Source organism: Oncorhynchus gorbuscha, unplaced genomic scaffold, assembly GCF_021184085.1.
Source record: "Oncorhynchus gorbuscha isolate QuinsamMale2020 ecotype Even-year unplaced genomic scaffold, OgorEven_v1.0 Un_scaffold_1009, whole genome shotgun sequence".
NCBI classification, from domain to species: domain Eukaryota; kingdom Metazoa; phylum Chordata; class Actinopteri; order Salmoniformes; family Salmonidae; genus Oncorhynchus; species Oncorhynchus gorbuscha.
Window position 1 is genome coordinate 8,551 of NW_025745923.1, and position 25,749 is coordinate 34,299.

At 44.3% G+C, this 25,749-nt stretch overlaps 1 protein-coding gene across 1 annotated transcript in view; it reads right to left on the bottom strand.

Annotated features, from left to right (window-relative positions):
- Positions 1–6,683: 6,683 nt before the first annotated feature.
- The window catches only part of LOC124020967 (sialoadhesin-like), a 62,288-nt gene continuing 43,222 nt past the window's right edge, over positions 6,684–25,749 (bottom strand). The window contains exons 2-11 of the mRNA XM_046336281.1: positions 16,222–16,305; positions 15,641–15,985; positions 14,745–14,846; positions 13,715–14,053; positions 13,390–13,632; positions 12,848–13,111; positions 12,435–12,525; positions 12,217–12,256; positions 12,027–12,107; positions 6,684–6,713 (exon numbers count right to left, since the gene is read on the bottom strand). Coding sequence (XP_046192237.1) covers positions 6,684–6,713; positions 12,027–12,107; positions 12,217–12,256; positions 12,435–12,525; positions 12,848–13,111; positions 13,390–13,632; positions 13,715–14,053; positions 14,745–14,846; positions 15,641–15,985; positions 16,222–16,282 — 1,596 coding nt within the window. The 5' untranslated portion in view covers positions 16,283–16,305. The remainder of the gene's footprint in view (positions 6,714–12,026; positions 12,108–12,216; positions 12,257–12,434; positions 12,526–12,847; positions 13,112–13,389; positions 13,633–13,714; positions 14,054–14,744; positions 14,847–15,640; positions 15,986–16,221; positions 16,306–25,749) is intronic.

Below are 25,749 nucleotides of genomic sequence, written 5' to 3' on the forward strand. Positions count from 1 at the left end.
CCCTGTCGGTCCAGCTTTACATAGTTAGTCCTCCCTGTCGGTCCATCTTTACATAGTTAGTCCTCCCTGTCGGTCCATCTTTACATAGTTAGTCCTCCCTGTCGGTCCATCTTTACATAGTTAGTCCTCACTGTCGGTCCATCTGTACATAGTTAGTCCTCCCTGTCGGTCCATCTTTACATAGGTAGTCCTCCCTGTCGGTCCATATTTACATAGGTAGTCCTCCCTGTCGGTCCATCTTTACATAGTTAGTCCTCCCTGTCGGTCCATCTTTACATAGTTAGTCCTCCCTGTCGGTCCATCTTTACATAGTTAGTCCTCCCTGTCGGTCCATCTTTACATAGTTAGTCCATCCTCCCCTGTCGGTCCATCTTTACATAGTTAGTCCTCCCTGTCGGTCCATCTTTACATAGTTAGTCCTCCCTGTCGGTCCATCTTTACATAGTTAGTCCTCCCTGTCGGTCCATCTTTACATAGTTAGTCCTCCCTGTCGGTCCATCTTTACATAGTTAGTCCTCCCTGTCGGTCCATCTTTACATAGTTAGTCCTCCCTGTCGGTCCATCTTTACATAGTTAGTCCTCCCTGTCGGTCCATCTTTACATAGTTAGTCCTCCCTGTCGGTCCATCTTTACATAGTTAGTCCTCCCTGTCGGTCCATCTTTACATAGTTAGTCCTCCCTGTCGGTCCATCTTTACATAGTTAGTCCTCCCTGTCGGTCCATCTTTACATAGTTAGTCCTCCCTGTCGGTCCATCTTTACATAGTCAGTCCTCCCTGTCGGTCCATCTTTAATAATAATAATAATAATATATGCCATTTAGCAGACGCTTTTATCCAAAGCTTTACATAGTTAGTCCTCCCTGTCGGTCCATCTTTGCATAGTTAGTCCTCCCTGTCGGTCCATCTTTACGTAGTTAGTCCTCCCTGTCGGTCCAGCTTTACATAGTTAGTCCTCCCTGTCGGTCCAGCTTTACATAGTTAGTCCTCCCTGTCGGTCCATCTTTACATAGTTAGTCCTCCCTGTCGGTCCATCTTTACATAGTTAGTCCTCCCTGTCGGTCCATCTTTACATAGTTAGTCCTCACTGTCGGTCCATCTTTACATAGTTAGTCCTCCCTGTCGGTCCATCTTTACATAGGTAGTCCTCCCTGTCGGTCCATATTTACATAGGTAGTCCTCCCTGTCGGTCCATCTTTACATAGTTAGTCCTCCCTGTCGGTCCATCTTTACATAGTTAGTCCTCCCTGTCGGTCCATCTTTACATAGTTAGTCCTCCCTGTCGGTCCATCTTTACATAGTTAGTCCTCCCTGTCGGTCCATCTTTACATAGTTAGTCCTCCCTGTCGGTCCATCTTTACATAGTTAGTCCTCCCTGTCGGTCCATCTTTACATAGTTAGTCCTCCCTGTCGGTCCATCTTTACATAGTTAGTCCTCCCTGTCGGTCCATCTTTACATAGTTAGTCCTCCCTGTCGGTACATCTTTACATAGTTAGTCCTCCCTGTCGGTCCATCTTTACATAGTTAGTCCTCCCTGTCGGTCCATCTTTACATAGTTAGTCCTCCCTGTCGGTCCATCTTTACATAGTTAGTCCTCCCTGTCGGTCCATCTTACATAGTTAGTCCTCCCTGTCGGTCCATCTTTACATAGTTAGTCCTCCCTGTCGGTCCATCTTTACATAGTTAGTCCTCCCTGTCGGTCCATCTTTACATAGTTAGTCCTCCCTGTCGGTCCATCTTTACATAGTTAGTCCTCCCTGTCGGTCCATCTTTACATAGTTAGTCCTCCCTGTCGGTCCATCTTTACATAGTTAGTCCTCCCTGTCGGTCCATCTTTACATAGTTAGTCCTCCCTGTCGGTCCATCTTTACATAGTTAGTCCTCCCTGTCGGTCCATCTTTACATAGTTAGTCCTCCCTGTCGGTCCATCTTTACATAGTTAGTCCTCCCTGTCGGTCCATCTTTACATAGTTAGTCCTCCCTGTCGGTCCATCTGTACATAGTTAGTCCTCCCTGTCGGTCCATCTTTACATAGTTAGTCCTCCCTGTCGGTCCATCTTTACATAGTCAGTCCTCCCTGTCGGTCCATCTTTAATAATAATAATAATAATATATGCCATTTAGCAGACGCTTTTATCCAAAGCGACTTACATAGTTAGTCCTCCCTGTCGGTCCATCTTTGCATAGTTAGTCCTCCCTGTCGGTCCATCTTTACGTAGTTAGTCCTCCCTGTCGGTCCAGCTTTACATAGTTAGTCCTCCCTGTCGGTCCAGCTTTACATAGTTAGTCCTCCCTGTCGGTCCATCTTTACATAGTTAGTCCTCCCTGTCGGTCCATCTTTACATAGTTAGTCCTCCCTGTCGGTCCATCTTTACATAGTTAGTCCTCACTGTCGGTCCATCTTTACATAGTTAGTCCTCCCTGTCGGTCCATCTTTACATAGGTAGTCCTCCCTGTCGGTCCATCTTTACATAGGTAGTCCTCCCTGTCGGTCCATCTTTACATAGTTAGTCCTCCCTGTCGGTCCATCTTTACATAGTTAGTCCTCCCTGTCGGTCCATCTTTACATAGTTAGTCCTCCCTGTCGGTCCATCTTTACATAGTTAGTCCTCCCTGTCGGTCCATCTTTACATAGTTAGTCCTCCCTGTCGGTCCATCTTTACATAGTTAGTCCTCCCTGTCGGTCCATCTTTACATAGTTAGTCCTCCCTGTCGGTCCATCTTTACATAGTTAGTCCTCCCTGTCGGTCCATCTTTACATAGTTAGTCCTCCCTGTCGGTACATCTTTACATAGTTAGTCCTCCCTGTCGGTCCATCTTTACATAGTTAGTCCTCCCTGTCGGTCCATCTTTAATAATAATAATATATGCCATTTAGCAGACGCTTTTATCCAAAGCGACTTACATAGTTAGTCCTCCCTGTCGGTCCATCTTTACATAGTTAGTCCTCCCTGTCGGTCCATCTTTACATAGTTAGTCCTCCCTGTCGGTCCAGCTTTACATAGTTAGTCCTCCCTGTCGGTCCAGCTTTACATAGTTAGTCCTCCCTGTCGGTCCAGCTTTACATAGTTAGTCCTCCCTGTCGGTCCATCTTTACATAGTTAGTCCTCCCTGTCGGTCCATCTTTACATAGTTAGTCCTCCCTGTCGGTCCATCTTTACATAGTTAGTCCTCCCTGTCGGTCCATCTTTACATAGTTAGTCCTCCCTGTCGGTCCATCTTTACATAGTTAGTCCTCCCTGTCGGTACATCTTTACATAGTTAGTCCTCCCTGTCGGTCCATCTTTACATAGTTAGTCCTCCCTGTCGGTCCATCTTTAATAATAATAATATATGCCATTTAGCAGACGCTTTTATCCAAAGCGTCCACTTACATAGTTAGTCCTCCCTGTCGGTCCATCTTTACATAGTTAGTCCTCCCTGTCGGTCCATCTTTACATAGTTAGTCCTCCCTGTCGGTCCAGCTTTACATAGTTAGTCCTCCCTGTCGGTCCAGCTTTACATAGTTAGTCCTCCCTGTCGGTCCAGCTTTACATAGTTAGTCCTCCCTGTCGGTCCATCTTTACATAGTTAGTCCTCCCTGTCGGTCCATCTTTAATAATAATAATATATGCCATTTAGCAGACGCTTTTATCCAAAGCGACTTACATAGTTAGTCCTCCCTGTCGGTCCATCTTTGCATAGTTAGTCCTCCCTGTCGGTCTATCTTTACATAGTTAGTCCTCCCTGTCGGTCCAGCTTTACATAGTTAGTCCTCCCTGTCGGTCCAGCTTTACATAGTTAGTCCTCCCTGTCGGTCCATCTTTACATAGTTAGTCCTCCCTGTCGGTCCATCTTTACATAGTTAGTCCTCCCTGTCGGTCCATCTTTACATAGTTAGTCCTCCCTGTCGGTCCATCTTTACATAGTTAGTCCTCCCTGTCGGTCCATCTTTACATAGTTAGTCCTCCCTGTCGGTCCATCTTTACATAGTTAGTCCTCCCTGTCGGTCCATCTTTACATAGTTAGTCCTCCCTGTCGGTCCATCTTTACATAGTTAGTCCTCCCTGTCGGTCCATCTTTACATAGTTAGTCCTCCCTGTCGGTCCATCTGTACATAGTTAGTCCTCCCTGTCGGTCCATCTTTACATAGTTAGTCCTCCCTGTCGGTCCATCTTTACATAGTCAGTCCTCCCTGTCGGTCCATCTTTAATAATAATAATAATAATATATGCCATTTAGCAGACGCTTTTATCCAAAGCGACTTACATAGTTAGTCCTCCCTGTCGGTCCATCTTTGCATAGTTAGTCCTCCCTGTCGGTCTATCTTTACATAGTTAGTCCTCCCTGTCGGTCCAGCTTTACATAGTTAGTCCTCCCTGTCGGTCCAGCTTTACATAGTTAGTCCTCCCTGTCGGTCCATCTTTACATAGTTAGTCCTCCCTGTCGGTCCATCTTTACATAGTTAGTCCTCCCTGTCGGTCCATCTTTACATAGTTAGTCCTCCCTGTCGGTCCATCTTTACATAGTTATCTTTACATAGTTAGTCCTCCCTGTCGGTCCATCTTTACATAGTTAGTCCTCCCTGTCGGTCCATCTTTACATAGTTAGTCCTCCCTGTCGGTCCATCTTTACATAGTTAGTCCTCCCTGTCGGTCCATCTTTACATAGTTAGTCCTCCCTGTCGGTCCATCTTTACATAGTTAGTCCTCCCTGTCGGTACATCTTTACATAGTTAGTCCTCCCTGTCGGTCCATCTTTACATAGTTAGTCCTCCCTGTCGGTCCATCTTTAATAATAATAATATATGCCATTTAGCAGACGCTTTTATCCAAAGCGACTTACATAGTTAGTCCTCCCTGTCGGTCCATCTTTACATAGTTAGTCCTCCCTGTCGGTCCATCTTTACATAGTTAGTCCTCCCTGTCGGTCCAGCTTTACATAGTTAGTCCTCCCTGTCGGTCCAGCTTTACATAGTTAGTCCTCCCTGTCGGTCCAGCTTTACATAGTTAGTCCTCCCTGTCGGTCCATCTTTACATAGTTAGTCCTCCCTGTCGGTCCATCTTTACATAGTTAGTCCTCACTGTCGGTCCATCTTTACATAGTTAGTCCTCCCTGTCGGTCCATCTTTACATAGGTAGTCCTCCCTGTCGGTCCATCTTTACATAGGTAGTCCTCCCTGTCGGTCCATCTTTACATAGTTAGTCCTCCCTGTCGGTCCATCTTTACATAGTTAGTCCTCCCTGTCGGTCCATCTTTACATAGTTAGTCCTCCCTGTCGGTCCATCTTTACATAGTTAGTCCTCCCTGTCGGTCCATCTTTACATAGTTAGTCCTCCCTGTCGGTCCATCTTTACATAGTTAGTCCTCCCTGTCGGTCCATCTTTACATAGTTAGTCCTCCCTGTCGGTCCATCTTTACATAGTTAGTCCTCCCTGTCGGTCCATCTTTACATAGTTAGTCCTCCCTGTCGGTACATCTTTACATAGTTAGTCCTCCCTGTCGGTACATCTTTACATTATATGCTACTGTAGCGATCACTTCCATCTAGTCATCATGTATTAGCTACTGTTGTTCATTCTTATTAATCTTCTGCTAGTAATACATTTACGCATGTCATCATGTATGCTTGTACATAGAGAGTATGCAGGCATCTTCTACCCTGATGAGACTCACTCTGCTACAGTAGTTTTAGTGAGAGTGGGTCATATCTACCACCATGATGCTGCCCAAATGCTGTTGTTATCACATTGGACCTTAGTGGGGAAGCTGACACTGTGATTACTAATCAAGGTTAGCTATAATTTCAGCTGTGTTGGATGGGATGTTAATACTAGCATTACCTAGCATGTGGTGGTCTTACTATAGTTTCAGCTGTGTTGGATGGCATGTTGATACTAGCATTACCTAGCATGTGGTGGTCTTACTATAGTTTCAGCTGTGTTGGATGGCATGTTGATACTAGCATTACCTAGCATGTGGTGGTCTTACTATAGTTTCAGCTGTGTTAGATGGCATGTTGATACTAGCATTACCTAGCATGTGGTGGTCTTACTATAGTTTCAGCTGTGTTGGATGGGATGTTGATACTAGCATTACCTAGAATGTGGTGGTCTTACTATAGTTTCTGCTGTGTTGGATGGCATGTTGATACTAGCATTACCTAGCATGTGGTGGTCTTACTATAGTTTCAGCTGTGTTGGATGGCATGTTGATACTAGCATTACCTAGCATGTGGTGGTCTTACTATAGTTTCTGCTGTGTTGGATGGCATGTTGATACTAGCATTACCTAGCATGTGGTGGTCTTATTATAGTTTCTGCTGTGTTGGATGGCATGTTGATACTAGCATTACCTAGCATGTGGTGGTCTTACTATAGTTTCAGCTGTGTTGGATGGCATGTTGATACTAGCATTACCTAGCATGTGGTGGTCTTATTATAGTTTCTGCTGTGTTGGATGGCATGTTGATACTAGCATTACCTAGCATGTGGTGGGCTTACTAAACACCTGAAGGAGCAGAGCTAATGAATAGTTCAACATATTTCTACATGAAATGTAATCAAATCTGGAAATGACAAAATCTTATAGAAAAATAGCAGAAGCATAATCTATCCCATTTATCATCTATATGCAAACTGTATTTATCATCTATATACATACTGTATTTATCATTAGGATAACCATCTAAATTCCAGCATTCACTCAAAGGTTAAAGGTCATTGTCTGGAAAACCTAATAGATAAGAAAGCATAATGATAGTAAGAGAATAACATTGTGAGGCCTAGCTTTGGTTTCATGCTGTTGCTCTTCAGTCCAGGTTCTGTGGTGGTTCTCTTCAGTCCAGGTTCTGTTGTGGTTCTCTTCAGTCCAGGTTCTGTGGTGGTTCTCTTCAGTCCAGGTTCTGTTGTGGTTCTCTTCAGTCCAGGTTCTGTGGTGGTTCTCTTCACTCAAGGTTCTGTGGTGTTTCTCTTTAGTCCAGGTTCTGTGGTGGTTCTCTTCAGGACGGGTAGTAGTTCTCATAATCGGAGGGATCTGTCATGTTTGTCAGTTATTATCATGTCTTGTCCCTGTGCTCCCCATTCTATTCGTTTCCCTCTGCTGGTCTTATTTGGTTCTTTCCCTCCTTCTATCCCTCTCTCTCCCCCTCCCTCTCTCACTCTCTCGCTCTCTCTTCTCTCTATCGTTCCGTTCCTGCTCCCAGCTGTTCCTATTCCCCTAATCATCATTTAGTCTTCCCACACCTGTTCCCGATCCTTTCCCCTGATTAGAGTCCCTATTTATTCCTTTGTGTTCCGTTCCTGTCCCGTCGGTTCCTTGTTTAGTATTCACCATGCTGTGATTGCGTTTCGCCCTGTCCTGTCGTGTTTTTGCTGTGATTGTGTATCGCCCTGTCCTGTCGTGTTTTTTGCCTTCATCAGATGCTGCGTGTGAGCAGGTGTCTCTGTCAACTACGGCCTGCGCCTACCCGAAGCGACCTGCAGTCTGTGGCCGCTTCTCCTGTCATTCCCCTCTACAGACTAGAGGATTTCTGTTATTCCCTGTTTGGACTTGAATAAACTCTGTTTCTGTTAAGTCGCTTTTGGGTCCTCTTTCACCAGCATGACAGAAGGAACCGACCAAGGAATGGACCCAGCGACTTCAGACGCTCGTTACACTGCCGTCAAGATCCAAGGAGCCATGCTCGGCAGACACGAGCAGGAATTGTCTGCTGCTCGCCAAGCCGTGGAGAACCTGGCCGCTCAGGTTTCCGACCTCTCTGGACAGTTCCAGAGTCTACGTCTCGTGCCACCTGTTACTTCCTGGCCTGCCGAGCCTCCAGAACCTAGGGTTAATAACCCACCTTGCTACTCCGGGCAGCCCACTGAGTGCCGCTCCTTTCTCACGCAGTGTGAGATTGTGTTCTCTCTCCAACCCAACACATACTCTAGAGAGAGAGCTCGGGTTGCTTACGTCATTTCACTCCTTACTGGCCGGGCTCGAGAATGGGGCACAGCTATCTGGGAGGCAAGGGCTGATTGCTCTAACAAGTTCCAGAACTTTAAAGAGGAGATGATTCGGGTTTTTGACCGTTCAGTTTTTGGTAGGGAGGCTTCTAGGGCCCTGGCTTCCTTATGCCAAGGTGAACGGTCCATAACGGATTATTCTATTGAGTTTCGCACTCTTGCTGCCTCTAGTGAGTGGAACGAGCCGGCGCTGCTCGCTCGTTTTCTGGAGGGACTCCACGCAGTGGTTAAGGATGAGATTCTCTCCCGGGAGGTTCCTTCAGATGTGGACTCTTTGATTGCTCTCGCCATCCGCATAGAACGACGGGTAGATCTTCGTCACCGGGCTCGTGGAAGAGAGCTCGCATCAACGGTGTTTCCCTGCTCCGCATCGCAACCATCTCCCTCCTCTGGCTTTGAGACTGAGCCCATGCAGCTGGGAGGGATTCGCATCTCGACTAAGGAGAGGGAACGGAGGATCACCAACCGCCTGTGCCTCTATTGCGGAGTTGCTGGACATTTTGTTAATTCATGTCCAGTAAGAGGCCAGAGCCCATCAGTAAGCGGAGGGCTACTGGTGAGCGCTACTACTCAGGTCTCTTCATCTAGATCTTGTACTACTATGTCGGTCCATCTACGCTGGACCGGTTCGGTGCTACATGCAGTGCCTTGATTGACTCTGGGGCTGAGGGTTGTTTCATGGACGAAGCATGGGTTCGGAAACATAACATTCCTTTCAGACCGTTAGACAAGCCTACGCCCATGTTTGCCTTAGATGGTAGTCATCTTCCCAGTATCAAATTTGAGACACTACCTTTAACTCTCACAGTATCTGGTAACCACAGTGAGACTATTTCTTTTTTGATTTTCCGTTCACCGTTTACACCTGTTGTTTTGGGTCATCCCTGGCTAGTATGTCATAATCCTTCTATTAATTGGTCTAGTAATTCTATCCTATCCTGGAACGTTTCTTGTCATGTGAAGTGTTTAATGTCTGCCATCCCTCCCGTTTCTTCTGTCCCTACTTCTCAGGAGGAACCTGGCGATTTGACAGGAGTGCCGGAGGAATATCATGATCTGCGCACGGTCTTCAGTCGGTCCCGAGCCAACTCCCTTCCTCCTCACCGGTCGTATGATTGTAGTATTGATCTCCTTCCGGGGACCACTCCTCCTCGAGGTAGACTATACTCTCTGTCGGCTCCCGAACGTAAGGCTCTCGAGGATTATTTGTCTGTGTCTCTTGACGCCGGTACCATAGTGCCTTCTTCTTCTCCGGCCGGGGCGGGGTTCTTTTTGTTAAGAAGAAGGACGGTACTCTGCGCCCCTGCGTGGATTATCGAGGGCTGAATGACATAACGGTTAAGAATCGTTATCCGCTTCCCCTTATGTCATCAGCCTTCGAGATTCTGCAGGGAGCCAGGTGCTTTACTAAGTTGGACCTTCGTAACGCTTACCATCTCGTGCGCATCAGAGAGGGGGACGAGTGGAAAACGGCGTTTAACACTCCGTTAGGGCATTTTGAGTACCGGGTTCTGCCGTTCGGTCTCGCCAATGCGCCTGCTGTTTTTCAGGCATTAGTTAATGATGTTCTGAGAGACATGCTGAACATCTTTGTTTTTGTCTATCTTGACGATATCCTGATTTTTTCTCCGTCACTCGAGATTCATGTTCAGCACGTTCGACGTGTTCTACAGCGCCTTTTAGAGAATTGTCTCTACGTAAAGGCTGAGAAGTGCTCTTTTCATGTCTCCTCCGTTACTTTTCTCGGTTCCGTTATTTCCGCTGAAGGCATTCAGATGGATTCCGCTAAGGTCCAAGCTGTCAGTGATTGGCCCGTTCCAAGGTCACGTGTCGAGTTGCAGCGCTTTTTAGGTTTCGCTAATTTCTATCGGCGTTTCATTCGTAATTTCGGTCAAGTTGCTGCTCCTCTCACAGCTCTTACTTCTGTCAAGACGTGTTTTAAGTGGTCCGGTTCCGCCCAGGGAGCTTTTGATCTTCTAAAAGAACGTTTTACGTCCGCTCCTATCCTCGTTACTCCTGACGTCACTAGACAATTCATTGTCGAGGTTGACGCTTCAGAGGTAGGCGTGGGAGCCATTCTATCCCAGCGCTTCCAGTCTGACGATAAGGTTCATCCTTGCGCTTATTTTTCTCATCGCCTGTCGCCATCTGAGCGCAACTATGATGTGGGTAACCGTGAACTGCTCGCCATCCGCTTAGCCCTAGGCGAATGGCGACAGTGGTTGGAGGGGGCGACCGTTCCTTTTGTCGTTTGGACAGACCATAAGAACCTTGAGTACATCCGTTCTGCCAAACGACTTAATGCCCGTCAAGCTCGTTGGGCGTTGTTTTTCGCTCGTTTCGAGTTTGTGATTTCTTACCGTCCGGGTAGCAAGAACACCAAGCCTGATGCCTTATCCCGTCTGTTTAGTTCTTCTGTGGCTTCTACTGATCCCGAGGGGATTCTTCCTTATGGGCGTGTTGTCGGGTTAACAGTCTGGGGAATTGAAAGACAGGTTAAGCAAGCACTCACGCACACTGCGTCGCCGCGCGCTTGTCCTAGTAACCTCCTTTTCGTTCCTGTTTCCACTCGTCTGGCTGTTCTTCAGTGGGCTCACTCTGCCAAGTTAGCTGGTCATCCCGGTGTTCGAGGCACTCTTGCGTCTATTCGCCAGCGCTTTTGGTGGCCGACTCAGGAGCGTGACACGCGCCGTTTCGTGGCTGCTTGTTCGGACTGCGCGCAGACTAAGTCGGGTAACTCTCCTCCTGCCGGTCGTCTCAGACCGCTCCCATTCCTTCTCGACCATGGTCTCACATCGCCTTAGGCTTCATTACCGGTCTGCCTTTGTCTGCGGGAAGACTGTGAGAGCCGCCAATAAACGCAGGATTAAGAGTCCAAGGTATTGTTGCGGCCAGAGAGTGTGGCTTTCCACTCGCAACCTTCCTCTTACGACAGCTTCTCGTAAGTTGACTCCGCGGTTCATTGGTCCGTTCCGTGTCTCCCAGGTCGTCAATCCTGTCGCTGTGCGACTGCTTCTTCCGCGACATCTTCGTCGCATCCATCCTGTCTTCCATGTCTCCTGTGTTAAGCCCTTTCTTCGCACCCCGTTCGTCTTCCCTCCCCCTCCCGTCCTTGTCGAGAGCGCACCTATTTACAAGGTACATAAGATCATGGACATGCGTTCTCGGGGACGGGGTCACCAATACTTAGTGGATTGGGAGGGTTACGGTCCTGAGGAGAGGAGTTGGGTTCCGTCTCGGGACGTGCTGGACCGTTCACTCATCGATGATTTCCTCCGTTGCCGCCAGGATTCCTCCTCGAGTGCGCCAGGAGGCGCTCGGTGAGTGGGGGGGTACTGTCATGTTTGTCAGTTATTATCATGTCTTGTCCCTGTGCTCCCCATTCTATTCGTTTCCCTCTGCTGGTCTTATTTGGTTCTTTCCCTCCTTCTATCCCTCTCTCTCCCCCTCCCTCTCTCACTCTCTCGCTCTCTCTTCTCTCTATCGTTCCGTTCCTGCTCCCAGCTGTTCCTATTCCCCTAATCATCATTTAGTCTTCCCACACCTGTTCCCGATCCTTTCCCCTGATTAGAGTCCCTATTTATTCCTTTGTGTTCCGTTCCTGTCCCGTCGGTTCCTTGTTTAGTATTCACCATGCTGTGATTGCGTTTCGCCCTGTCCTGTCGTGTTTTTGCTGTGATTGTGTATCGCCCTGTCCTGTCGTGTTTTTTGCCTTCATCAGATGCTGCGTGTGAGCAGGTGTCTCTGTCAACTACGGCCTGCGCCTACCCGAAGCGACCTGCAGTCTGTGGCCGCTTCTCCTGTCATTCCCCTCTACAGACTAGAGGATTTCTGTTATTCCCTGTTTGGACTTGAATAAACTCTGTTTCTGTTAAGTCGCTTTTGGGTCCTCTTTCACCAGCATGACAGGATCAGCATATATCTGAGGGATTGTGACAGTGGGGGAGTCCCTCACATTCTGAAATAAGACACTGAATGAGCACATTACACACCACTCCGTAACATTTTTGTAGACACACACACACACACTAAACACACTTACTGCCAGGGTGTCATACTCTGGTGACCTGGTCTTCATGTTCAGAGCTGTGTACGTCTCACTGTTAGGATCAGGATGGACACTCTGTGGAGAGAGAGAGTTGTCACGGTAACAGTGAAAATAGTATGAGAGAGACTGTTGTGATACAGTAGATTAATGTCACCAGGTGTGGAGGTGTAACTGATATAGTCACCTGTATCCCTGTTGTGGCATCACTTCCTGCTGTGGATCTCCTGTAAAGTGGGACAGAGTGAATTCTGCTCTCTAGTGACCACTAGTGGAAGTTTATATGTTACTAATACAGTTTTGCACATGAATGAATTAATATATTAATGCATTCACAACAAGTGCTATGCATTTGCATCAGAGTGCTAAGGGGAATTTATAAAACATTTGAAAAAATTCTGTCACCTGAACCACATGAGTCCAGAGAGACAGAGGATGAGAACCAGAACAACCACTATGATTCCTACAGCTGCAGTCAGAACTGATGTTTGTTTCCCTATAATAAAATATGGATGACATGAGTACATGGTAATACAGGACTGTAATGGTGTTCCTATGAACTGACAATGAATATACACTAACAAAGGACATTTATACTATAATCAGCCACTATACCAAACATTAGGAACACCTTCCTAACAAGTGACATCAAAGGGGGATCAAAGCTTCACCTGGTCAGTCTGTCTATGCCATGGAAAGAACAGGTGTTCTTAATGTTTTGTGCACTCAATGTTTAATGATAAAAAGCCATATTAAAAGTATTAACATTAGAATGAACCATGCAGTTTTGTATAGAAGTATTGAAGATGTAACTTTACCTGCTACAATGATCATCAGAGCTGTAGAGTTCATAGATCCTCTTCCATTCTGGGCCTCACAGTAATATTCTCCTCTGTCCTCAGAGATGATGTTAGTGATGCTGTAACTCTGTCCTGATGCTTTTGGTGAGGTTACGTTCTTCTTGTACCAGGTGTATTTGTCCACAGGTGGGTTGGCATCACTGCTGCAGGTCAGAGTCACTGAACTGCCCTCCACTATTTCACCAGAGGGACTGACTGACACTGAGGTGTCCTTTGGTCCATCTGGTGGACAATATGTAACACATTGTTCATACATAGAGCTTTACATGAGGAGCATCATGGAACTTGGATTTATGATTAAAATAAATTAAATATGAATATAAATATGTATAACTTAGACAATAATGTAACAATACAGTGTTTGTGAAGTACTTGTAGTTACTACAGTAATGAGATTAGTACATTCATCGAACTTGGACATAGATTGAAATAATAGATAGAATAGATGAGAGAAGATGTTACTAAAAGAATACAACTGGAGATGTATCACACATCCTCACATGTGACAGTGAGAGTCTCTTCAGCAGAGGGGAGATCCTCATGTCCTTCTACAGAACAGGAGTATCTGCCTGCATCCTCACTGCTGACTGGGTTTAGGAACAGACTGGTAGATTGGTTGGTTACATGTCCATTCTTGTACCAGATGTAGGTGGGGTTGTCACTCAGAGTACAGGTGGTGCTACAGGTCAGTGTCACCTTCTGTCCCTCTGTCACAGTGGCAGGAGTCACCTTCACCTGCAGACCTAAATGAAAGAGGATTAAAACACTGAGTACGTCATAAAGTAATCGTTTGCAGTATTGATAGGATGTGACCTGCAGTGTTACCTGTGACAGTCAGAGTTGTTCCAGGGAAGGTGGGCTCCCAGGTTGTCTGATCTGTTCTGAATCTAAACTTATACTCATCTGAATCCTCCTCTCTCAGGTCTGTGATTCTCAGGATGGAGTCACTCTGCATATTTCCAAGGTACTCCACACGACCTCCATACCCCGGGCTCAGGATTTGAGACGCCTCATCAAGTTTTCCTTTTGTATACCAGATTGTTTCAGAGACTGTATGACCACTGGGATAAGTATAAGAGCAGGATATGTCCACTGATGTCCCCTTCAAGGTACAGATCCTCTGATGGGTGTAAGTCACGTGGAAATAACTGTGACCCTCAACAGCTGAAACACAAGTACATTTTTCAAATGGTGTCAGTATTTAGAACTGTAAAATCAACCATCATTAATCTAAATGGAATTGTAGCTCTACCTCATGTCTGTTTCACTAAACATCAACCATCATTAATCTAAATGGAATAGTAGCTCTATCTCATGTCTGTTTCACTAAACATCAACCACCATTAATCTAAATGGAATAGTAGCTCTATCTCATGTCTGTTTCACTAAACATCAACCACCATTAATCTAAATGGAATAGTAGCTCTATCTCATGTCTGTTTCACTAAGCATCAACCATCATTAATCTAAATGGAATAGTAGCTCTATCTCATGTCTGTTTCACTAAACATCAACCACCATTAATCTAAATGGAATAGTAGCTCTATCTCATGTCTGTTTCACTAAACATCAACCACCATTAATCTAAATGGAATAGTAGCTCTATCTCATGTCTGTTTCACTAAGCATCAACCATCATTAATCTAAATGGAATAGTAGCTCTATCTCATGTCTGTTTCACTAAACATCAACACTGACCAATGATGTATTGGATGATTTTGACAGACTTTAAAAGTGTATTAGTCACACTCACACACTGCATTAGAATTGATGCCTTTTACAGCACAGTAGAAGCTGTCTTCAGTTTTAAAGTGGATTGTGTATGAGGGGGAGGGGTCCTTTTGTACAATCTTACTGTTCCTGTACCAGATGTAGGTGGGGCTACCAGTCAGAGTACAGGTGGTGCTACAGGTCAGTGTCATTGACCACCATGTAGTGGTCACCTTCACCTGCAGGTCTGGAGTAGATAACAACATTAAAACCATCAATGACCTGTTGTCTAGTTCAAATGAGGCAGGAGTGGACGTTCTCAAATCATCAATTCAGACATTCCTATTATACCATACATTCATATTAATTATATTATTTCTGTATAAAATAAAGACAATTTTCCAAAACCACTTAAACAGATTAGGATTATAGACAATGTCATTGTACCTGTAACAGACAGAGTGATTAAACAGATCAACACTATATATAATATCACTGTACCTGTAACAGACAGAGTGATTAAACAGATCAACACTATATATAATATCACTGTACCTGTAACAGACAGAGTGATTAAACAGATCAACACTATATATAATATCACTGTACCTGTAACAGACAGAGTGATTAAACAGATCAATACTATATATAATATCACTGTACCTGTAACAGACAGAGTGATTAAACAGATCAATACTATATATAATATCACTGTACCTGTAACAGACAGAGTGATTAAACAGATCAACACTATATATAATATCACTGTACCTGTAACAGACAGAGTGATTAAACAGATCAACACTATATATAATATCACTGTACCTGTAACAGACAGAGTGATTAAACAGATCAACACTATATATAATATCACTGTACCTGTAACAGACAGAGTGATTAAACAGATCAACACTATATATAATATCACTGTACCTGTAACAGACAGAGTGATTAAACAGATCAACACTATATATAATATCACTGTACCTGTAACAGACAGAGTGATTAAACAGATTAACACTATATATAATATCACTGTACCTGTAACAGACAGAGTGACTCCAGGATCACCATAATATTTCCCTCTGGTCTGATCTGTTATAAATCTGAATTTGTACGTAGCTGAGTCACTTTCTCTCAGGTCTGTGATTGTCAGGGTGTGTCCATTCGTCTTATCACTACGGTACGTCACACGACCTTTGTAGTCTGGGTCATCTAACAGACTCACATAATTCTCCACATCATACTTTTTGATGAACCAGAAGGTTGTTGTGACTGTACCACTGGGATATGTGTAAGAGCAGGACATCTCCACTGATGACCCCTTCAAGGGACAGATACTCTGAGTGGTGTAAGTAACACTCCAGCCATTCTGACTCAGTACCACTGAAACACAGTTAGACATCACAAGGACGTTACATTAAGTTCAAGTTCCATTGTTGCTGAGTTGAGACATAGATACTCTTTGGTTGAGTGTGAATGGAAACCACAGATAAGATTCACTCAGTGAGGTGAGAAAGACAACTGTTTAAAGGGAAGTGGAGACATAAAACATGGTTATGTTTTAGAAATATCTGTAGTTTGACAAACTGGGCAACTAAAATATAAGAATGAGACCGTACCTGCTACAGACCAGAGAAAGACCACCAGAGAAAGACGACCACCTGCTGTTCTCAAGACCATTGTTGCATCTCCCACCCTGCAGTCTTAGAAACATAAACAACAACTCTCTCTATAGCTGGTGAATAACTCCACATGATACATTGAAGTAGAAACTGTAAATGGGGTTCAGGGCCTCATTACTGAAAATGAACCAGGCTCATATTGTATTGTGTTGTATTGTGCTATATGGTTGTCTATGTGAATACTGTCTGTCTGTAAGTCTATTCCACTATGTATGTAATGTGTGTGATGTGTTGCCTGTCTGTCTATTTAAGATGACATGATGTATGATGCATAAACTACTTATCTAATGGATACAATAAAGTCATCATCATCATCATCATTATAAACAACACCAACAGCGTATTGAACAGGTCTGTATAGCTGGTGAATAACTCCACCTGATACGTTGTATTACTGTAAACACATATTTATACATTGATCGTTCTGAAGCTGTTTTATTCTCAGAACCCCAATTATAGGAGGATAAATGTTCAATCCTCTACGGTCCATCAAGCTGTACAGCAGCCTAAAGAATGACCACCAGGTTCAATGATAACTCCTATCCCCAAGCTGTGAGGCTAAACAGAAGTCACACACACACACACACACACACACACACACACACACACACACACACACACACACACACACACACACACACACACACACACACACACACACACACACACACACACACACACACACACACACACACACACACACACACACACACACACACACACACACACACTGCAGTATTACAATGTTTGTCTGCATGTCTTTTTTATCCTGGTTAATCATCTCATCACTATGTAGATCAACACTCCTACACTGAGACACTTTATGAATACTGACCCTGATGTAACAACCAAAATACAGCTCAAAACATAACAACAAGTAAAATGATACATTACCCTTCAAGTATATGACTTATGACTAAAAACAAATAACCAAAAACTATTTTTCCAGATAATGTCAAGAGTACTTACAGACTGAAGGGGAGAGGTCCTGTACAGTGAGTCAACTGACTGGTAGTGAGTGGCAACTGCTAGTAAGTGTGAGTTCTGTGGTTGATACATATGCTGAGACAGAACTGTCCTTTCCTTCCTCTTTAAGTCATTAACATGCATGACGACGAGACCAGCACATCAGATAAGGGAAGTTAATGTATTAAAATGGGTCCTACATTTCTATAATGGACAAAATGTCCCCCATTTCCACTTTCATTTAAATACAGCACCATGTTAACAATATGTTGAGTATTCTATATGGAATGTTTATAATATCTTAGAATGTGTTGCCTTGTCCCTCTGAGTTCTACATGGAACAGGTCAAAGTTCCATTTGGTCAGTTCCATGATGTCATTTCTATTCATTCTATTCTACTAACCCATTTAATGTACACTCCTCATCAGCTGCATCAAAGACCCTGCACAGACCCCCTTTAGTGTCTACAACATGGTTGTTGTAGAGGCGTTGGCCTGGGCAATAACCCCCTCAAGATTCTAATGATGACATCATCTCCATCATCTAACATCAATAATCAAACATGTTTCACAGCTCAGGCCGAGGGGGCGGGGGAAGGAAATCAGAGGATCACTCCTCTTCACTTTGATTGACACTTACTCCTACTGTGTGTCCAGTGTGCTGTCTGTGCTGTGTGTCAGAGGACTACAAAAGCGGTGACACCCTCCCAACAGCCCCATTCTCTCCAAGCTTCCTGTTCCCTTTTCAGGTAGCTACACAGTCCCTCCTCCCCTTCCTCAATCTTCATATTTATTATTCTGTCATTCCTTCTCTTCTTCCTTAATCTGTCATATCCGGACGGTACGTGGTGTTCAGGGTTGTAAGGGTTGTCAGGGTTTCCTGTCTCTTCCTCTCTGGTCAGGCTTCTGTTTGAAGCAACACCTGTCACCATAGAAACAGCGGGTGGTCCTCCAGAAGAAACACTCGTCACCATTGATGGGAGCCATCTTCCTGGTCCTGGGAGAGAGAGAGACAAACAGTATGAAAACACAAGCACCTGCACCTGTGTGTAACTGACGGGAGACTCTGGCAGCTCAGGACAGGAGGAAGATTCTGGCAGCTCTGGACAGGCTCGGGAGCACCTGTAGGGAGGAGACGGAGAGACAGCCTGGTGCAGGGGGCTGCCACCGGAGGGCTGGTGCGTGGAGGCGAGCCTGCCCAACCCTATCTGGCTGAATGCCGTAGCCAGGCCAGTGCGGCGAGGTGGAATAGCCCGCACCGGACTGTGCTGCTGCCTTCTCATACCACCGCCTCTCGGCTTTCGCTGCCTCCAGCTCTGCCTTGGGGCGGCGATATTCTCCCGGCTGTCCTCAGGGTCCCTTGCCATCCAAGATCTCCTCCGATGTCCAGGAGTCTGGAGATCGTTGCTGCTGCAGCCCGTTACCACGCTGCTTGGTCCTTTGGTGGTGGAAGAAGAGGAGGACCAAGGTGCACCGTGGTATATGTCCATATTTATAAAATGAACACGGCAATAACAAAAATAACAACGAGAACGATTGAAAACAGTTCTGGCTGGTGCAGACACACAACAGAAAACAATCATCCACAACTCAAAGGTGAAAGTATGGTTCTCAATCAGGGACAACGATTGACAGCTGCCTCTGATTGAGAACCATACCAGACAAAACACAGAAATCCCAAATTATAGAAAAAAGAACATAGACTGCCCACCCCAACTCACGCCCTCACCATACTAAAACAAAGACAAAACAAAGGAACTAAGGTCAGAACGTGACAGCAGATCAGTTAAGAACAAATTATTATTTACAATGACGGCCAAGGAATACTGTGCTCCTGCTTCCACCTTCCATTTCAAACATTTATATGATATGATTGGTAACACTTTATAACTCATAATTATTCATTATAAATGCTTATATATTATATGTTATATGTTTATAAATCGTAGATGATGTTTTGACAGACAGATGGATGTCCTTACCCTGGGAAGGCGTACTGGGAGGCTGGGGAGGTGTTGAGGCCTATAGGGTTGGTCCTCTGAGGAGAGGGAGGGGTTCTCTGCATTTAGCTGTCTGGGTACCTGATCACCAGCCTGGTGCTCTCCAGCTCCACCCCCTGGACCGGAGGACAAACAGCAGGCACAGTCGAAATACATGCAATGGGACCAATAGCATTGTCCCACAAGTACAATGGAACCAATAACAAAGCTTGTTTTTCCTTTGCTGTCAGAAAGGAGTTGAATCATTGTACTTTTCTCTCTGTGTTGAACGATGGTGATACTATTTAAAGCTCTAAACTGAAGCTCTAAACTGAAGGCTCTTAACTCTGTGTATCATGCAGGGACGTCTAACTCACCATTGTGATCTCTACAGTGCTGTCAGGTGGACATCAGTAGCAACACGCAGCCTCAAACCCTGGTCCATTCCTATTCAGAAGGCCATTTAAGGAAAACTGAGGGGAGGGGAGGGGAGGGGAGGGAGAGGAGATGAAGTGAGAGAGTGAAGGGAGGAAAGGATGGGGAGATAGAAGGAGTGAGGAGAGGGAGAAGACAGACCGACACACACACACACACACACAATCAGCAATTTCCATATTCATAGTAGCAAGCTCAGACACTGACCTTCATCCCCATCAGTGCACTCCCCTTGAAGTATCCCTTTGGCCAATCAGGGTTGAGCTGGATGGAATTCTGAGCGTCTGATAGGGTAGAGGGGTAGAGCTCCAGACACCAGTAGCAGTTTAAACCATATTCCCAAAGAACCAAAGAAATGAGATCAATGTAGAAATAGTCCATCCAGACCTTTACCACCTAGTAAATCTGTTGGACCACTTACATTAGAGTTCTCATGCAGTAGTCTATGGAGCAACATACCCATACCCCACACACACACACAAGCAAAAACACACACACGCACACACACATTTAAACACACACACGCATACAACGTCTGATCTACCGGGAAAGACTCTGGTAAGTTCCAACTCAGTGTGTGTGTGCGTGTGTGTGTTTGTTGATGAAACGTGCTGATTGTTGATCTATTACAGTTTATCTCCTGACAGTAATGGAGTATCTCTGGCTGGTCCTGTGTAGCTCAGTTGGTAGAGCATGGCGCTTGTAACGCCAGGGTAGTGGGTTCGATCCCCGGGACCACCCATACTTAGAATGTATGCACACATGACTCTAAGTCGCTTTGGATAAAAGCGTCTGCTAAATGGCATATATTATTATTATTATTTATTATATTAGCCACTCATGCATTATGTTGCTCAATGGCGCCATCATGTGTACAATAGGCAGAAATACAAGAAACATAATTTGTTTATTTGTTGTCTTTTCATTGTCTAACTTTGAACTTATTTACATGATACTTGTACTATATTCAATGTAAAAAACTGAAAAATGTAATGTATCTAAAATAGGTAATAACTCATAATTTGATAATTAAACAAGCAATATTATGACACTGTACAATATGGTATAACATAATATAAAATATAAAATGCCCAATAATATCTGACACCAATACAAAGTAAAACGTATTAAATCAAATCAGGAGCAACTCCAGGGCTAAAATTATTTAAAAGCTCTTATCAATATTATTCATTTTGTGTCACTAAAACAAGCCAATACTTTATCTATTATAAAAAATCAGGAATTGTATAAATCCCATAGAAAAATAGCAAAAACAGATAAGTAAACAAGAAAAGTAGGCTATTCATTAAGCGGAGCAAGTTCAGAAAGGAAACCCGAGGGCCCGCCTCAACTGAGAATGGAACCAATTAGAGGCTAGTATCATTCACGACTTCCTTATTGACCTGATCTGCTCTTACATCCTTCTGCCGCTTGCTGCTACTAAGCGCTGGCTTCTTGTCCTCCATTGACTCTGCTGCTGTAACTAGCTGTTGCTCTCTATGCTGCTGATTTCTGATATGTTTTCTTTGTAAGTGCTCACTAGCTGTGTTTGAACCTCACCCACATCGTTCAATATGCTCATGTTGCAATGTTTGGCTGCTGCGGTGATGTGATTGTGAGGATCAACCATGTTGCTGCTCTGTTTTCAGTTAATAGCCGGCGACATGTAGAATTAGCTAAGTAGAATTAGCCTCAGGAGTAGTCAATCATATAGCCTACTTGTTTGTTCCCAATACCAGCTTTCGAGCTGAGTCAGTGCGCTCCGTGAACCATCATAGAGAATAGTCCTTCGTCCATACAAGGAGGAAGAAGCCTGTGCTAGACTAGCATACAGGCTATGTGTTGCTAAACAGTGAGTGAGAAGCAATGTTTTCTGATCATGAGCAGGAGATACTGTTTATCACAGTGATTCAGTAGTATTTCAGTCTGTGGACGTTAACTAGTTTAGTAGAGCATGTCGCCAGCTCACGAAACCGCTGCAATCAATGCACATGATCAGCTATAGCTTACATTTTACAGGTCATCCCGGTCACATTAGTCGGTGTGACTTTCGCCGACAGTCACTATTCAAATGTTGTACCAAATATTTCTGGTTATTATTCTTGGAACCCTATTCCCTTACACAGGTTAAACTAGAAGCCTTCAAATGAACTTGCAAACTGGTCTGGACTAGTGCATTTGTATAGTTACACTTTTGCTGCACTTCTACTCTGATTTGCTCAGAGCGTCTGCTAGCTCATTAGTGCAGGGGTTCTTAAACCTTTTCAGCCTGGGACCCGAATGCAACATTCTGTGTTTTCCTGGGACCCAAACTTAGGAAAATATGCAACTATACATAAATATCAGTACATTTCATTGCCCTTATGCCTAAAACAAATGCAATATAGACAAACAAAAAACAATGACATTAAATATCTATTAATGTTTATTTTCCCCCCATTGAAAACACTCTTATCTGTCTAGGTTGGAACTGTTGCTGTTAAAATGCAATACATATGTTTTTATTCTGACCTGGAATAAAGTGACTGATCACATCTGTAGACCAGAAAACCCCCACACAGTCCTAATGAGAGCAGGTCTATTCTGGGCTCTGTTTTTGACAGTGCAACACTGAGGTCAAGCTCAGCCTTGAAACTGTTTCTGTACATGTTTTATAAGTGTCAGAGTTGAGAACCCTGACTCACATAGGTATGTGGTGCCAAACTGGACCAGAACATCTACTGCTTTCTCAGTCAGGCAGGAGACCGCTTCCTACTGTACATGAACAACCCAGAACATCTACTGCTTTCTCAGTCAGGCAGGAGACCGCTTCCTACTGTACATGAACAACCCAGAACATCTACTGCTTTCTCAGTCAGGCAGGAGACCGCTTCCTATTGTACATGAACAACCCAGAACTGAGTGTGTTTGCCTCAAAAAGCATCTTGCGTCAATCAGTTAATTCCAGTTAAGAATAACAATTATTATTGTATTTTTAACAGCAACAGTTCCAACCTAGACTAGTTTAACAATAATTTCTACAGTAAGATGTAAAGTAGGCCTGATCATTTTTTTCATTTTCATCTGTACTGTTACTAGGGTTGCACTATCAGTAGCTAGCTTGTTTTGGCGAATGTTAGCTATTAGCTGTGTACAAGGCCAGGGGATTGAAAGAGAAACTCACATCTACCACTATGAGTTAGTTATTTAGTACTCCCGTATTACTGCTTATCATCACCTGTTATAACATGCCAACAATCTGAACGACAGCGCTGCGTCGTGTGGAGCCGAGGGATCTTCAAGAAAACTGCAGAAAAGGAGATCAGGTACACAACTCCGATGTACACAGGCATCTCCCTCTCACACTGGTGCAGCTGCCAAACTGAGCAGAGACGCTGCTTAAGCAGAACGCGCACTGAACAGAGAGCGCAGATGCACTTGGACAAATCAATTCCAGTAATTCATGAAATAATGATGTATTTACACTGACACGTCACGACCCACCATTAACAGGTCCGTGACCCAACTTTAAGAAAGGCTGCATTAGTGCATACTGACTGACTGGGTGCATCACCGACTGTTATGGCAACTGCTCGGCCTCCGACCAAAAGGCGCGTATGGCCCAGTACATCACTGGGGCCAAGCTTCTTGACATCCAGGACCTCTAACCTGACGGTGTAAGAGGAAGGCCATAAAAATGGTCAGACTCCAGCCACCCCAGTCATAGGCTGTTCTCTTTGCTACCACACGGCAAGAGGTTCCGGACCGCCAGGTCTCGGTCCAAAAGGCTTCTGAACAGCTTCTACCCCCAAGCCAAGACTCCTGAACAGCTAATCAAAGGGCGACCAAGACGCTGCTGCAACACTCTGTTTATTATCTATGCATAGTCACTTTAACTCTACCTACATGTACATATTACCTCAACTACCCGGTGCCCCCCAAATTGACTCTGTACGATACCCCCTGTAGAGGGGTTGGGTTAAATGCAGAAGACAAATTTCAGTTGAATGCCTTCAGTTGTACAACTGACTAGGTATCCCCCTTTCCCTTTATATAGCCTCTCTAATGTTATTTTACTGCTGCTGTTGAATTATTTGTTACTATTATTTTCTATTTTTTACTTACCACTTATTTTTTCGTAACTTATTTTTTTGTATCTTCTGAAAGCATAGTTTGTTAAGGGGCTTGTAAGTACGCATTTCCCTGTAAGATCTACACCTGTTGTATTCCGCACATGTGACAAATACTATTTGATACTGTTGCATGAGTTACATTATTAGTTTCCATTTTAGATATTTACTTCATCCTTATCTACAGCAGTAGGTTTAGGCTCTGATGTATTAGCCATATTCTAAGCCTGTTATGTATTTTACATAGTTAGTCCTCCCTGTCGGTCCATCTTTACATAGTTAGTCCTCCCTGTCGGTCCATCTTTACATAGTTAGTCCTCCCTGTCGGTCCATCTTTACATAGTTAGTCCTCCCTGTCGGTCCATCTTTACATAGTTAGTCCTCCCTGTCGGTCCATCTTTACATAGTTAGTCCTCCCTGTCGGTCCATCTTTACATAGTTAGTCCTCCCTGTCGGTCCATCTCTACATAGTTAGTCCTCCCTGTCGGTCCATCTTTACATAGTTAGTCCTTCCTGTCGGTCCATCTTTACATAGTTAGTCCTCCCTGTCGGTCCATCTTTACATAGTTAGTCCTCCCTGTCGGTCCATCTTTACATAGTTAGTCCTCGCTGTCGGTCCATCTTTACATAGTTAGTCCTCCCTGTCGGTCCATCTTTACATAGTTAGTCCTCCCTGTCGGTCCATCTTTACATAGTTAGTCCTCCCTGTCGGTCCATCTTTACATAGTTAGTCCTCCCTGTCGGTTCATCTTTACATAGATAGTCCTCCCTGTCGGTACATCTTTACATTATATGCTACTGTAGCGATCACTTCCATCTAGTCATCATGTATTAGCTACTGTTGTTCATTCTTATTAATCTTCTGCTAGTAATACATTTACGCATGTTATCATGTATGCTTGTACATAGAGAGTATGCAGGCATCTTCTACCCTGATGAGACTCACTCTGCTACAGTAGTTTTAGTGAGAGTGGGTCATATCTACCACCATCAATCATGCTGCCCAAATCCTGTTGGTCACTATATGCGCTGTTCAGCAGTCGAGCATTACTGGATCTTTTTATCATTAAGCATATATTCATAGATGTACGGCATCATTTAAAATGTCATACTACTTCTTAAACCTGACTTTCTTCCTCAGATTTCAAGTTATCACATTGGACCTTAGTGGGGAAGCTGACGCTGTGATTACTAATCAAGGCTAGCTATAATTTCAGCTGTGTTGGATGGGCTGTTAATATTAGCATTACCTAGCATGTGGTGGTCTTACTGTAGTTTCAGCTGTGTTGGATGGGCTGTTAATATTAGCATTATCTAGCATGTGGTGGTCTTACTATAGTTTCTGCTGTGTTGGATGGCATGTTGATACTAGCATCACCTAGCATGTGGTGGTCTTACTATAGTTTCAGCTGTGTTGGATGGGATGTTAATACTAGCATTACCTAGCATGTGGTGGTCTTACTATAGTTTCTGCTGTGTTGGATGGCATGTTGATACTAGCATTACCTAGCATGTGGTGGTCTTACTATAGTTTCACCTGTGTTGGATGGCATGTTGATACTAGCATTACCTAGCATGTGGTGGTCTTACTATAGTTTCAGCTGTGTTGGATGGCATGTTGATACTAGCATTACCTAGCATGTGGTGGTCTTACTATAGTTTCTGCTGTGTTGGATGGGATTTTGGTACTGGCATTATCTAGCATGTGGTGGTCTTACTATAGTTTCAGCTGTGTTGGATGGCATGTTGATACTAGCATTACCTAGCATGTGGTGGTCTTACTATAGTTTCAGCTGTGTTGGATGGCATGTTGATACTAGCATTACCTAGCATGTGGTGGTCTTACTATAGTTTCAGCTGTGTTGGATGGCATGTTGATACTAGCATTACCTAGCATGTGGTGGTCTTACTATAGTTTCAGCTGTGTTGGATGGCATGTTGATACTAGCATTACCTAGCATGTGGTGGTCTTACTAT